Here is a 16542-nt window from a genome sequence, read left to right on the forward strand (position 1 = left end):
TATGAAACTATTAAAATGTAATCTGGGACGCTTACCATTCCAAATGAAGGACTTCGCAATGCTATCAAATTGCTTGAAATAAGAGAGGGGGATATCTACAGTGAGAGATTGTAGCAGGTAGTTGAATTTTGGAATACAATTCATTTTAATAACATTAACCTTCCCAATCATAGATAAATGTAATGAAGCCCACCTGCCCACATCTCTAGAAAACCTTTTTATTAAGGGGTCAAAATTAACTCAAATTCACATAATCACACAAATTTGCTGGGAATAAAATGCCCAAATATTAATGCCACTGAAAGACACCTGGCTGAAAAGCCGTTACCAGGCAGTACGCTGTCAGAGCCAAAGCTTTGGATTTAGACCAATTAACTCTGTATCCTGAGAACTTAGAAAAGGAATTAATAATTCTGTGGAGGCAAGGCATAGATCTAGTAGGGTCGGAGATGAATAATAAAATATCATCTGCGTAAAGCAAAAGCTTATGCGCCACACCTCCTGCCACCACCCCTGGAAAATCATCTTCCTTTCTTATCGTAGCTGCTAATGGTTCCAGGGCAAGACAGAACAATACTGGGGAAAGAGGGCAACCCTGCCGGGTGCCCCTATGCAGAGTAAAATAATCTGAAATTAATCAATTTGTTTGTACCGCTGCTACCGGGTGTCCATAAAGTAACTTAATCCACCCAATAAAAGTATTCCTGAACCCGTATATTTCCAAAATCTTAAAAAGATAATCCCATTCTACCATATCAAATGCCTTTTCGGCGTCAAGTGAGATGGCAGCGACCGGAGTCTGATCATTCTCCACTGAGCACATGATACTGATGAAACGTCTAATGTTATCAGAAGAGCTATGGCCCCGAATAAACCCCACCTGATCTATATGTATAAGAGATGTCATAACTTTACTTAATCAGTTAGCCAGAAGTTTTGACAATATTTTTTACGTCTAGTTGGATCAGGGAAATTGGACGGTAACTCTTACACTCGCTTGGATCTTTGTCCTTTTTAAGAATCATACTGATCCGGGCTTGTGTCATGGTTGGCGGAAGCTTTCCATTCTTTAATGATTCCGTATAAACTTCTAACAAAAGTGGAGCCAATTCTGTAGCATAAGCTCTAAAAAAATCAGCGGCCAAGCGGTGCGGCCCCAGAGCCTTGCCTGTAGGCAAGGCCTTAATTACCTCGCCAAGCTCTTCCAAGTTTATCTCAGAATCAAGAAAATTATTTTGCTCAGTCAGTTTGGGGAGTTCTAATGGTTCCACAAAGTTTCTAATATCTTCATCAGTAGATGAAGATGTGGAACTACTGAGATCAAGATGGAATTCTTTAAAAGCATTATTAATATCAATGGCCGAGGAAAATATTTTACCACCAGCAGATTTCACTGAGGGAATGGTAGAAAAAGACTCTCTCTGCTTTATATATCTAGCCAAAAACTTCCCTGCTTTGTCCCCCAACTCAAAGTATGACTGTCTTGCCCTGAATAGCCAAAACTCCACCTTCCGCAACAAAATAGTATGATATCTGTATTTCAATCTGGAAAAATTATCTTAGACCATTAGACGACATTCGGCGCTTCAACTCTGTCTCTGTATTTTTAATATTCCCTTCCAACTCCATGAGTTCTCGTGCTTGGGATTTTTTGGTGAATGAGGCATATTGTATGATTCGACCCCTAAGAACTGCCTTAAGTGCCTCCCAAGCCACGCCCACAGAGGATACTGAGGATTTCAGCCTTTAACATTTGTTGGAATTCAGGATTTTGCAAAAGGGATAAATTAAAGTGCCAACTATATGATTTCTTTTTCTCCGTATGTGGCAACATTTCTAAACTCACCAGGGCGTGATCTGAGACTAAGATGTTTCTAATTGAGCAATCAACAACAGATGAATTGAGGGACTTAAATATATAAAAAAATCTATTCTAGAATAAATTATATGGACTGATGAAAAGAATGTATAGTCCCTACCAGATGGGTTCAAAAGTCTCCAAATATCTGTAAGACCAAAATTTTTACACATCCTGTGAAGCGTCAGTGTTGCTCTAGGGGGCTTACACACATTTGCTTCATTATGATCAAGGATTGAGTCCATCAATAGATTAAAGTCTCCTCCCAATATTATATCATGAGGGGTGCCTGCGACTTGCAACATCCCTTCAAGATCTATAAAAAAGCCCTGATCATCAGCGTTAGGTGCATAAATATTAGCCAAAATCAACCTTTGCCCCTGAATTTCTGCAAAAACAATAATGACTCTTCCTAATTTATCTGTAATCTGTTTGAGACATTTGAATTGTAGATGTTTACTTATCAGTGTAATGACTCCCCTGATCTTACTTGAGCCAGCACTAAAGAAAACATATCCACCCCATATCTTCACAAATTTTTCAGCTTCCTGTGGGGAAAGATGTGTTTCTTGAAAAAACACCATATCATATTTCTTACGTTTAAGAAAATAAATAATCTGGGTGCCCCAACCCATTCACATTCCACGTGGAGAGAGAGAATCCACTCATCTTAACATTTGAAATTTTGACATTAGAAAAAATAGATTGTGTGTCAAAAATAAAATTATAAAGACCACATTCCACATTAGTGCAACAATCAAACCCCGAACCAAACAAACAGAAAAAGGAAATATGTGTGCATTAACCCCGCGCATGACAGCGCCAACTGGCGTCCATCCCTCTAAACTCAAACAGTCCATGTACGCCTATGAGAGACCCCGCGACAACTTTGCCATCGGATTGCTCAAGTCCAGTGTTTCTATACAAGTTTTGTGAGAGAATTGCACAACAGAAGAAAGTCTATAAAATAAACTCCAGCCAATAGGCAGGGTAAACACAAAGAATGTGTAGATTCATCTACATAACTGTCCCGAAGTTGTGTTCTTCCACAAAACAAACTCCAGCCTCTAGTGGAACCGGCACAAAAAATAAATAAAAAATAAAATAAAAATAAAATAAAAAATATATATATTTTAAAAAAAAGGGCCGTCAGCTTCCTCAGACAGTCAGACAAATGTTCAGTGAGCTGGCCCATTCAACTGCTGCATGAGTGCAACAGATGACCCAATCACTCCAGTGTCCTGCAAGAAATACTCTACAAAACAAACTCCAAAAAATAGGAGGCGTAAGCACAAAGAATGTGCAGATTCATCCACAAAACTGTCCTGAAGGAGTGCTGCTACACAAAACAACTCCAGCTGCTAGGCGGAACCAGCACAAAAAGAAACAAAAAAGGCGCTCAGTTTCCTCGGACGGTCAAGTGAATGTCCAGTGAGTCAGGCTCACTTGGCTGCAACAATAGAACCACGAATAACTTACTCAGTCATTGACTTTATGAAGGACAATGCTTGCTGGGGACATGTAAATATTTTGCGGCCATCCTTAGTATCTATTCTCAATTTGCACTCAATCAGTGCAAAAGCGACCTTCCGTTGCTGTAAGAGTTTCTTGCATTCCTTGAATCGATCACGTTTCTCTCAAGTCAAATTCGCAAAGCCTGGGAACAGGAAAATGCTGTGGTTCTTCCAAGAAAGCCTTCCTTTACACCACCCTCACGTAACACGAGATCTTTATCAGATATTCTAAGAAATTTTGCCAGGATTGATCAGGGCCTGTCTCCCTCAGCGGATCTCCATGCCGGAACCCTGTGAGCTTGCTCGATTTCCAGCTTATGGCCTGTTATGTCGAACAGACTCGGAAAAAGCCCATCTAGAAATTTGCAACAGCTCCCCCAGTTGGGGGGGGGCTCAGCTTGAGCATGTGAGTGTCTTTTAATGTCTCCAGAGCCAGAGGATTTTGAATTCTGTGACATATTGTCTTTTTAGAACAGTTATGGATCAGGGTGTATCGAATCTCACCGGTTTATAACATGAAAAGTATTAAAACTAGCAAAATGTGCATAGCTTGCCGTTCACACATCCGAGCCTCTCATGGCATCACGTGACCCCTCACCTCCTCATTCTTAAATAAAATATCATTAAATAAATACATAAGATCAAAATGAGAGTTAAAACATATACAATAGGATGGATAAAACATTTTCACAATGAAACCCCAATAAATATTGTAAATTGCATGTAAAACAATAAATAAGTCCTTTGAACACAGTAAAATCCTGTGATGGAGACCGACTCGCAGGCACTCCATCACACACCCCACCCCTTAAAACTGACACCCTGTTCCAGAGTGTCAGTACACAGTCAGCCACAGCAGATCACAGTACTAAGAGAGTCTGGGGCACTCTCAACAATGCCCAGAAACCTTGACCATCCAACTAGGGCTGCAATCTCCTCTCCAGTGGTTGAGACCTCCCTGGCATCCAAGTCGCTCTATCAACCAATACTCCATGCCAGGGAACTCTTCTGGGACCTGCTGATGTGCTGACATCCAGCAGTGGGGGTTGAAATCCTGTGTTCATCAAAACAGCCTGGTGAAGTGAACAAAACAGGGGTTCGAGTTCTCGGGTCAGGTCTCACGTTCCCCCTCCTTAGATTATGGTCGCCACCAGATCTTTTCAAAGCACCATCATCCTTTGGATCACTCAATTCCTTTCCACCACTGGTCTAGCTCCTGCCAGTTGGTGCACTCTCCCAGCATGAGCCCGACCTTCCAGTGTGTCCTCCTGGGCCTGAATCCCACTACTGCCACCATGTGTGATAGGGACAAGAGCGGTCACAAGGAGAATCACACCAGAAAGAAGGAATGGCATTCTAAAAAATATCTTTAATCCATTAGAGGTTCAAAATGTGCAAATAAATAGTGTTTAAAAGCAATCTTAAAAACAAGGTTAAAAAAAAAAACAGTCTAAAAACTAGACCTGTTTAGGTACAAAAACAGTACCAACTCCCCTCCCTAAATATTAGAGGCCAAAGTTTTGTTGTACTCAATCAGTGCTAGCAACCTTGTCCCATGTGCTTCAAATGCTTGTCCATCTTGTCTTTCCCCCTCTAATGGCGTCTGGCTTAAATACATGATTTTTCTGCCGCAACTAATTGTAACTTACCATTATCTTAAAATTAACCCTCACCCCCTCATTATTAAATACAGTATAATTAAATAAATACATAAGAACAAAATGAGAGTTAAAACATACATAATAGGATGGATAAAACATTTGCACAATGAAACCCCAATAAATATTGTAAATTGCGAGTAAAACAATAAATAAGTCCTTTGAACACAGTAAAATCCTGTGATGGAGACCAACTCGCAGGCTCTCCATCACAGCGACACACACTCACTGTGAGCAGCACAACATCCATACAGTATGACCCTTTATGCATAATGCATTCAGTTAATTATTTACAGTATTCATTCATTATTCATGAAACTCTTGCTTAATAACTAATTACACAGTCCACGTCTCTCTTAAAAACATCTCTTACATCAGGCAGTGTTAAATTGCAGCTGCAATTCTGCTTTCTGTTTCTTACAATCTTTACACATCCTATCACTTTTACAATCTAATCTTAAAACCTCTTAAGTCCTTAATAATATGTCAATGATAACCACAGAATATTTCTGGTTATTAACATAAGTAATAGATGTATTAATTCTAAAAATGACAAAGAAAGTGGAAGACACTTGTAATATGGTCACATTTTAAAGGTCAGGAAGTGAGAACAATGCAAGAACAGAATTCAGGACTTTAAACAGCAGAAATTACTATGTAGAAAAAATGGCTGTTGAATATTTACCCTGTATTGCTTCAGGTTATCATATTTTTATTTTTGTGAATTTTTGCTTGATCACAGTGTTTCAGAAGTCACTGATTTTATGATTATCTCTGTCTCTCTTTCCTGCAGGAAATCTCTAGTCACATCCCAACAGGAAGTGATCAGTCAGAGTGAGATCATCAATGCCTTAAGCCGTGATCTGTCTCAAGCCCATGCTCGCTTATCTGACATGACAGGTGCACACTGCAGGAGTACCGCTGATTTGAGTGTGTGTATGCCAGGTAGTGTTTGTGTTTCTGAGCTTGTATCTCTCTGTGCAGGAGAGCTGAGTGAACAGCAGAAGTTGGAGTTGGAGACTCACAGAGCTTTAGTGGTGGACCAGAGGATGCAACTGAGCATGCTTACACAGAAGCTAACCATGATGTCACAACTGGTGGAACAGAAAGATGAAGAGACAAAAAAGCTGGCAGAAAAACTGAGGTATGACTAAAAAGCGACACATGAGCACAATCAACCTTTATGATATTTCCATTGCTTAGTAAATGTTTCTGAGAAGTTTTTTTCCATTTTTGCTAGACAAATTGAGGAGGACCTGAAAAGTAAAGCAGCAGCAAACAGAGAGATGGGGAACACAAGTCCCTTTCCACTTCAAACCTCAAGAAACACTAAAGTAAGACCTGCAGCAAACAGTTACAAATAAGCATTTACCTAGATAAAACGTCATGGTTACTTGTGTAACCTCCGTTCCCTGATGGAGGGAACGAGACGTTGTGTCGATGTATTGACAGTAGGGGTCACTCTTGGGAGCCTGAGACACCTCTGGTCTTTGATAAAAGGCCAATGAAAATTGGCGAGTGGTATTTGCATGCCTCTCCCCCAGACATACGGGTATAAAAGGAGCTGGTATGCAACCACTCATTCAGGTTTTATGCTGAGAAGCCGATATAAGGTCCGGCCATTTCAGCGGGTAGTTCAGCGTTGTGGCAGGAGGGACACAACATCTAGTTCCCTCCATCAGGGAACGGAGGTTACACAAGTAACCATGACGTTCCCTATCTGTCACTCACTCGACGTTGTGTCGATGTAGTGACACTAGGGGTCCCTATATGAAATGCCACAATTGGCTGAACTGTGTTACATGAACTGGCGGTGTGTGGTGGGCAGACTACTGTGTGCCTCATAGCCAGCACACCAGGTCGACACGTAACCTCCCCCAACATAGTTATGAGTGTCAAACGGCCCTTTGGGGACAAGTCGTCTACCCAAGAGATAGAAACAGGCTTAAACCAGTCGTAGCCTCTTTTCCCCTTCAATTTTTCTACTCCCTAAAAAAGAAGGGGGATTATCCGACTGGGCTGCCAGGTCTAGTTGGGGGGTGTCCCTCCCAAGGGGAAGACACCGCAGAGTCGACACCTCACTGTAAAGAGGAGGCGAGAAGCAGCTTTCCTGGTTCAGGTAAGGATTTATTTTTTCTCTTTGCAATATTGAACTTAAATCACACACCGCTTCATTAAAATAAAACTCTCATCATTACAAAACTCTTGCTTCCTGTTCGGCTCTGTGGTGCCCAGACTCTCTCTCCTTTCTACTTGCGGTGTGGCTCTATTTATCCGCTCTCCCCGTGCTTACTGAAATTAGAGACAGGTGTTAGACATAATTTAGCTCAGGTGTAAGCGCCCTTACCACTTTCTCTCTCTCCGGAGAGGTGCTTGACCACTCCCCCGCTGCCACACTCACCCAAAGAGAGGGGGAGATATTTAAGTGGAAGAATATGTCATATGGCCTTTCTGACCATGTGTAGAGTCTTCAAGGTAGATCCTACCCAACGGGGGAGGAGTTACTACAAACATGGAGACTGGGGCAGAGGGGCTCTGAGAGGCTCTGCCCTAGGAAGACGCAGTTTGCCAACAGGGAAACGAACTAGCGGAAGATATATATCGCATGGGGTTAGCCTTACAGGGAACCGCCACATGCGGAGCACCTACCCCAGAACAGGACTCTTAGTTAGCACATGTACGGGGCCGGCAGCAAGTCTCTCCGGAAACTCGACTGCCAAAGGGCTCGGAGGAAGTCAACCAGGGAACAAAGTTTGTGAACACTACTGGGAATTAATGGCGCACGTCTTCAGCTCCAAGGGAGATGGAAGGTGCAATGTGCAAGCGATACACCCGGCCAGCTATCCCAGGCTTATCCGCTTGTGTTGCGTGCCACTACCTGGGACGAAACCGGTTCCACCTGGATGTTGTAAAACCTTGCAAAGGTGTTGGGTGTTGCCCAGCCCGCTGCTCTGCAAATGTCTGTTAGAGAGGCACCTCTGGCCAGGGCCCAGGAAGCCGCTACACCTCTGGTAGAATGGGCTCGTAGCCCTACTGGGGGCGGCATGTCCTGGGCGAGATATGCCATAGTTATGGTGTGCACCAAAGCAGACAAAGAGCTGCTCAGAGATTCTAAAGCTCTGCGTGCAATCCAAATAGATGCGTAAAACGCGCACTGGACACAGCAACAACAGGGCTGGGTCTGCCTCCTCCTGGGGCAGTGCTTGCAGGTTCACCACCTGGTCCCTAAAAGGGGTGGTGGGAACCTTGGGCACATAGCCCGGTCGGGGTCTCAGGATCATGTGAGAGTAACCCGGACTGAACTCCAGGCATGTTTCGCTGACAGAGAACGCTTGCAGGTCACCTACCCTCTTGATGGATGTGAGCGCAGTCAGGAGGGCAGTCTTCAAGGAGAGTGCCTTAATGTGCATGGAGATTCCAGAGGTCTGGGCGCGGGTGCCAGAGGGTTCCCTGTCTCTGAGAGAGAAGGTCCTTCCTCAGGGGAATTCACCAGGGGGGAGCTGTCGTGAGGAGCATGAGGTCCGAGAACCACATTTGGGTGGGCCAGTGGGGTGCTACCAGGACGACCTGCTCCTCATCTTCCCTGACCTTGCACAGGGTCTGTGCAAGCAGGCTCACTGGGGGACACGCATATTTTCGTAGGCCAGGGGGCCAGCTGTGTACCATCGCGTCTATGCTGAGGGGAGCCTCGGTGAGGGCGTACCAGAGCGGGCAGTGGGAGGATTCTTGGGAGGCAAACAGGTCCACCTGTGCCCGTCCGAATCGACTCCAAATCAGCTGGACCACCTGAGGGTGGAGTCTCCACTTTCCCCTGAGGGTAACCTGCCGTGACAGCGCGTCCACTGTAGTGTTGAGGTTGCCCGGAATGTGAGTGGCTCGTAACAACTTGAAGTGCTGCTGACTCCAGAGGAGGAGACGGCGGGCGATTTGTTACATACAACGAGAGCGCAGACCGCCTTGGCTGTTGACATATGCTACCATTGCATGCTGTCTGTCCAAACTAACACGTGCTTGCCCTGGATCAACGGCCGGAACCTCCGCAGTGGGAGCAGAATTGTCAACAACTCGAGGCAGTTGATGTGCCAATGCAGTCGCGGGCCCGTCCAGAGGCCGGGGGATGCGTGCCCGTTGCAAACAGCGCCCCAGCCTGTTTTGGAGGCATCTGTCGTGACCACGACGCGCCTGGAGACCAGTTCTAAAGGAACACCTGCTCGTAGAAACGAGAGGTGCTTCCTGCGGTGGACTCCACGCGGGGGCCGGCTTATGGCTTAGGGCTTAGGGCGTCCGCACCAGGTGGCAGTGCTCTGCGGGCATAGGTGCACCGCGAGCGACTTATCCACCGGGGGAATCGCCATAAAGCCCCTGGCCGCCCCACCATCGAGGGTAGTGAGAGCGGGGGAACTGCGGAATCGGGGCCGGGCAGTAAAAGGTGCCTCCCATGACTTCGTCAGCTCCTCGTGCACTTCCGGGAAGAATGGCACTGGAACGGGTGTGGCTGCTTTGAGCGGTGCCACGAGCCCAGAAACCAATCATCAAGCCGCAAGGTTTCAGGGGAGAGCGGAGGGTTCCACTCTAACCCGACGCTCGTGGCCGCCCGGGAAAGCATGTCCATCATTTTGGCATCGGCCTGTGACTGGGCAATCGTCCCCGAAGGGGGAAGCCCAGCTGAGGCTTCTGCGTCCGATGCTGCGCTCGAGACCTCATCATCTTCGCGGGCTCCGAACAAGAAGCCAGACTTGCTGTGAGATGAGCCGGCGAACTTATCCGGAAGCCCGATTGGGGCAGACGAGCGTGCTGGGGAATGGGAGGTCCGCGGGGGGATACCCGGCGGAGACGATCCCTTTGGGGTCCCCAAGTGCTAGCCGCGCTGGCCTCATACCCGTAGGTAGAAGGACCGAGGCGGGGAGCCGCTGGGGCGACCGCAACGTTGCCATGGTCATGTTCTCGCAGTGAGAACATGAACCATCCACAAATGCTGCCTCCGTGTGGGTCGCGCCCAGACACGAAAGACAGCGATTATGACCATCCGAAGTTGAGAGATAACGACCGCAACCAGGAATAACACACAATTGGAAAGGCATCTTTAAAAAGACGCGTCTTTAAAAAGACGTTCCGTGTGCGCCGCTCTTTTAGAGAAATATATACTCTTTTAGAGGGGAAGAAGCGCTTTCAGAAAATATACTCTCTAGTTTTTCTGCTGAAGCACCCAGGGGCGTTCTCTGCAGTGCACCAGTGCAGAGGAGGGAGAAGCCGCTGAAATGCGCCTTCAGATCCAGCAGAGGTGAATGAACAGTAGTATTCAGCTCAGTGAGCATGACCGTTCGGCTCCGAAGAGAAAATCTGAATGAGTGGTTGCATACCAGCTCCTTTTAAACCAAATACCACTCGCCAATTTTCATTGGCTTTTTATCAAAAACCAGAGGTGTCTCGGGCTCCCAAGAATGACCCCTAGTGTCACTACATCGACACAACGTCGAGTGAGTGACAGATAGGGAACAGAAACAATCCATCAATGTTCCCTTTTATGTTTTATAAAAAAACAAGTCAAGCTTACAAGATAAATATGCTTTGGATTTTTTTATTTTTTTATTATGAAAATGTTTAATAATTAAATTAAGGACAGTAAGATCCTGAAACATAATGGCTGAATGAGGAATATAATGTGGCTTAATTCCAATTGGCATACGTCTACTATGTACTAAAAGTATTTACTCGGCTGGTGATTGAAAAAGTACATTTGAGCATGTAATAAGACGCCAGTATCAGGACGTACTACCACGTCATAAAATCGCATCTTGAGACCACAACAGACCAAGTACTGTTTGCGTTTGCATGTAAGCATTACTATCTTAGTTATCTTAAAATTCACTATTACTTCAATTTTAGATTCATACATTGCCCTTCGACCTTGCATTTGTTGTGATGTTTCCACACCTGAATATGTAAAAAAAATTCCATCACAAATTGTTCTCCCTACTGAGAGAACATTTTTCAGATAGAAAGTCTTTGTCTTCACATGTCAAGCATTAATATCTGATCATTTAGAGAAATGGGCAACAAAGACAGCAAGGCACACTCACATACATACACTGTCATATATCACACATGGACACTTTGCTAACAGTGGTGGATGTTGTTTTCTCAGGATGTGGCACTCATGACAACTCCTAATGATCTCATCCATCAGAGGTCAAAGCACAAAGGTAATCGGCGTGAGGAAGTGATACTTCAGCAGCAGGAAGGTTTGCATGACATGAGAGAGCGAATCAGAGCTCTAGAACAGAAGTGGCCCACCAGTAAGTTTTATGAACCTTGGTATTTTTATTTTTTTTTAACTGATGATGTGATGAACCTCTAATCGAGTCTATATGTTAGTAAATCTGAATTAAATTTGTCTCACTCTTTTTCTGTGTGGTGTGTAGGGTGTGTGGTCCAGCAGGGGGAGCCAGAGATGCGGGGTCAGGTGAAGAGTCAGAGGCTACAGAAATCTGCATTTTTGAGAGAATCCAACAGTTCTGTGGTATTAGCCTCACCAAACCACTTCTTTGAGTACAGAACCCAAACAGACTGTGGAAGTAGGGCAAAAATTGTTTAGATATGTAAATGACCCCCGCAGTCACATTTTGAATGTTAAGGACACTGGGATTAGATTGTGAAAATGTATGTATGTATATATGTGTATTTGTTTGGTTTTGTGATGTTTTTGCATTATAATTGTGGTCATTTCGTTCAATGCAGAGTGGTTTAGCATTCCCTGAAGCTCTGACAGAGGCAGCACGAGAACGCACAGCCAGGCTAGACATGTCTGATGCTTTGGAGCTCAGCGAGAGAACAGTGAGTTACATGCAACACGTGTTTGTGTGTACATAGGTATGCAAACAGAATCATGTGAAACGGCCATCTGTGGCCCTGAGATTGTGCCATATTCTTTGTGCGAGTTTCTTTGAGTTAATCATTTAATCATTGACATTAGTTAAACGTTGGTAAATTTTTCTTAAAGGTGATGTGTATTTTATTTTTTTTATGTTAAAATACTTTCTCCTTTCCCAGCGTACTTATAGCAGAGTCTACCAATGGCATGAGCAGGGGTTAAATTGGAATTCTGGAGGTGGGAGAACCCTAAAATCGGGCGGTGATTCCGGTGCCATAGACAATCATGACATGATTCAAAAAAAACTTTATAACGTTTTAGAATTTAATAGCAACATTATTTAATCAACATTATTATTAAGTGGAATGCATCTCTATATACGGGGTGGAGGGTGGTGCGGGGCCCGTAACTTACTAGAGCAAGGCTTAATGTAATGAACTTGACATTTTTTTTTAGTGTAAATGGAGACAGAATGTGTAAAATTGGTCATAAAAAAAAAAAATGGACCGGAACATACAAGAAATGTATTTATTTATTTTATTTATTTTTTTAAATCAAAGGTGCTGGAATGCCCTTCTGGACGTTCAGGCCCAATTTAACCCCTTAGCGTGATTTTGGGGCAGGATTATCTGTTTTGATGACCAATGCTGGATGGGGGAAGTGTTCGATAAACCTGTTTGAAAACAATTCTGTTGATGTCACTATGGAGGCCCAGAAATTACACAGTTCACCTTTGATTACAAAACGTATTTTTGGTCTTTTGTTTAGTACCTGGAGCTAGCACGGGTGCTGTTTGAAGCTCTGGAGCTCAGCGAGGGGGAGCTGTCAGGCTGTGCTAGTTTAAAGCACCTCCCACCTGACGAGAGACAGCACATAGTCTCCCTGAGACAAACAGACCTGGAGCTTCTGAAAACCCAACTTGATCTGCAGAACAGCTATAGCCAACAGCAAGAATTACTGTTACAGGAGAACCAGAGAGAGATACACACACTCAGGTACATACAACAGTACAACACAAACTCAAGACAAATACTTCCCTCCCTTTCTCACTAAGTGCTTCAGTTGGGTTTATTGGCATGACAAATAATGGTACATTTGTATTGCCAAACCATTTGTGAGAGAAATTTATAAAAAAAGAACAGTATGAATTAAATAGCCCTGATACACATACAGTATGTCACCAAGATATCAGCTCTGTTCCAAAACTTAGCGAGCTGCCTTGCTATCTCCTGCCTACATAGGCAGCTGTCTTCTATGGCAGCATCCTTACTGAAATGGTGCCTCATAAGAGAGCGATTTGGAATGCTCTACATAGGCGACAGCTCCTCGCGTCATTCAAATAGCACGTGTCACACGCAGGAAGCGCACACAAGACTAGACTAGTCAAACAGTCAGTCTTCTATGACATTAAACAATTTTGTCTCAATACTTTTCAGTATTGAATGTATTAGAAATATATTTATAAACCAAATTTCTCTCGCTTCGTCTGCCATCTTGGATTTATTTTTTCGTCGAGCTAAACATGGTGCATTCTAGGATGGCCTACCAGGAGAAGGATACATGGGATGCTATATTCCGATTCACATTTTTTATTGATTTGTACAGATAACAAAGAAAAACAAAACATATATACACTGAATCAACATTTAACTCCCACTATTACCCCTTATATTTGGTCACATATAAGTATACACACACACACACACTCAAAAAAATAAAAATAAATAAATAATAATAATTTAAAAAAAAGAATTTAAAACTATGCTTCTCTCTCCACAGCCGGAGAGTCCCCCAAAAACTCCAAATAACTGCCCCATTTCCCATCAAATGAATCCCAGATCCCCAGCCTTCTACATGACACCTCCTCAAAAGCTGCCACCCTCCCCATCTCCGTGCACCACTCCCGAAATGAGGGTGCTCCAGCCAACTTACATCCCCTTAAAACAATCTGTCTGCCTATCATAACACTGGTCAGGAATTTTATGTGTTTATCCCCTATATTGATGACCGCCCCATCACCTAAAATACAGAGTCTGGGGCAAAATTAAATTTGAGTGCCCAATATGTCACACATAAAACTCTGAACCTTCAACCAAAATTCTTGGATCTCAACACACCACCAAAAAAACATGGGTTGTGTCTCCATCTTCTGATTGGCATCGCCAGCAGGTGGGTGTGTCTTTAAGACCAAGCCTATACAATCTTGAGGGGGTCCTATAGAATCTATGTAAAATCTTGAATTGCATAAGGTGCACCCTTGCATCTCTAGATACAGACTTGATGTTTTTTAGAATCCTAGCCCACACTCCCTCCTCCAGTACCAAGTTTAAATCTTTCTCCCATAATCTCTTGATAGAAGTTAAAGCTCCATCCCCCAGACTCTGAATTAGCAGGGAGAAATACACTGATGGCTCATGACCTTTTCCAAAAGCAGTAATCACCACTACCAGAGTATCTGCTGCTTTATGGGGGTGTATGCTACTCCCAAAAATAGTACAGAGCAGTTGGCGCAGCTGTAAATACCTAAAGAACTGAGATCTGGGAATCCCAAAATGTTGAACCAAATTTTCAAAGGATCTCAACACTCCACTCTCATATAGGTCACCGAGCATATTAACCTCCCTCACAATCCACTCTGACCAGCAGAAAGGGGACTTATAAATACATAATTTTGGGTTAGCCATATGCTTGAGGCAACATTTAAATAAACGTCCGAGTTAAACACTCTGGACAATTTTGTCCATACCGAGTGCAAATGTAATGGAGATAACGGGGTGTAACTTAACTTCTACGATTAGTTTGATAGAAAGGCTTTGCAATGGCAAAATAGGGGCAAGAACTTCCTGTTCAATACAAAACCAGGGAGGGGCTCTCTCAGGTGGAAGCGACCAATGAGCCAAATGTCTGAGACTGAATGCATAATAATAAAACAAAATCTTGGGTAAGCCTAGCCCACTTTTGTCAATCGGCCTATGTAACTTATTGAAATGTAATCTGGGACGCTTACCATTCCAAATGAAGGACTTGGCTATGCTATCAAATTGCTTGAAATAAGAGAGTGGGACATCTACAGGGAGAGATTGTAGCAGGTAGTTGAATTTTGGAATACAATTCATTTTAATAACATTAACCTTCCCAATCATAGATAAATGTAATGAAATGGGCCCACCTGCCCACATCGCTCGAAAACCTTTTTATTAAGGGGTCAAAATTAACTCAGACATAAATTTGCTGGGAATAAAATGCCCAAATACTTAATGCCCTGTTTGGGCCACTGGAAGATGCCCGGCTGAAAAGCCATTGCTGGGCAGTATGCTGTCAGAGCCAAGGCTTCGGATTTAGACCAGCTGACTCTGTATCCTGAGAACTTAGAAAAGTAATGAATAATTCTGTGGAGGCAAGGCATAGATCTAGTGGGGTCGGAAACAAATAATAAAATATCATCTGCGTAAAGCAAAAGCTTATGCGCCATACCTTCTGCCACCACCCCTGGAAAATCATCTTCCTTTCTTATTGTGGCTGCTAATAGTTCCAGGGCAAGACAGAACAATAATGGGGAAAGAGGGCAACCCTGCCAGGTGCCCATATCCAGAGTAAAATAATCTGAAATTAATCCATTTGTTTGTACCACCTCTACCAGGTGTCTATAAAGTAACTAAATCCATCCAATAAAAGTATTCCTGAACCCGTATATTTCCAAAATCTTAAAAAGATAATCCCATTCTACCATATCAAATGCCTTTTTGGCGTCAAGTGAGATGGCAGTGACCGGAGTCTGATCATTCGCCACATGATATTGATGAAACGCCTAATGTTATCAGAAGAGCTGCAGCCCTGAATAAACCCCACCTGATCTATATGTATAAGAGATGTCATAACTTTACTCAATCGGTTAGCCAGAATTTTTGACAATATTTTTACGTCTAGCTGGATCAGGGAAATTGGACGGTAACTCTTACACTCGCTTGGATCTTTGTCCTTTTTAAGAATCATACTGATCCGGGCTTGTGTCATGGTTGGCGGAAGATTTCCATTCTTTAATGATTCCGTATAAACTTCTAACAAAAGTGGAGCCAGTACTGTAGCATAAGATATAAAAAATTAAGCGACAAAGCTATCTGGCCCTGGAGCCTTGCCTGTAGGCAAGGCCTTAATTACCTTGCCAAGCTCGTCAGTTTAGGGAGTTCTAATGGTTCCACAAACTTTCTAATATCTTCATCAGTTGACGAAGACGTGGAACTATAGAGATCGAAATAGAATTCTTTAAAAGCATTATTAATATCAATGGCCGAGGTAAATATTTTACCACCAGCAGATTTCACTGAGGGAATGGTAGAAAAAGACTCTCTCTGCTTTATATATCTAGCCAAAAGCTTCCCTGCTTTGATTATTTTTGGAAACAAAACAATACTTATATACTTTTTAACTACAAATGTTCGCTTCCGTACATCTCTGTGACACGCGCTCATGAGAGGGATGACGTAAGCTTGTTGGTAAGGTCATGCGTGGATGAGGAGGCAGGAAAGCGCGTCATTGTTTACAAGAGAAATTTGCACATACCACAGACCAAGCGCCATTCACAAACCAAAAGAGTCCAAAACAATTTCAAACACGATGTCAGAGTATTTTGATTTTAGAAGA

The 16542-nt window shown here is 43.5% G+C and overlaps 1 protein-coding gene across 1 annotated transcript in view; it reads left to right on the forward strand.

The window, feature by feature from the left end:
• Positions 1–16542, forward strand: part of LOC127415374 (forkhead-associated domain-containing protein 1-like) — a 43499-nt gene that overhangs the window by 20431 nt on the left and 6526 nt on the right. Inside the window, exons 18-24 of the mRNA XM_051654094.1 lie at positions 5824–5930; positions 6015–6174; positions 6271–6364; positions 11176–11326; positions 11453–11550; positions 11769–11864; positions 12670–12896. Coding sequence (XP_051510054.1) covers positions 5824–5930; positions 6015–6174; positions 6271–6364; positions 11176–11326; positions 11453–11550; positions 11769–11864; positions 12670–12896 — 933 coding nt within the window. The remainder of the gene's footprint in view (positions 1–5823; positions 5931–6014; positions 6175–6270; positions 6365–11175; positions 11327–11452; positions 11551–11768; positions 11865–12669; positions 12897–16542) is intronic.

The sequence above is a fragment of the Myxocyprinus asiaticus genome, chromosome 24 (assembly GCF_019703515.2).
Source record: "Myxocyprinus asiaticus isolate MX2 ecotype Aquarium Trade chromosome 24, UBuf_Myxa_2, whole genome shotgun sequence".
NCBI lineage: Eukaryota > Metazoa > Chordata > Actinopteri > Cypriniformes > Catostomidae > Myxocyprinus > Myxocyprinus asiaticus.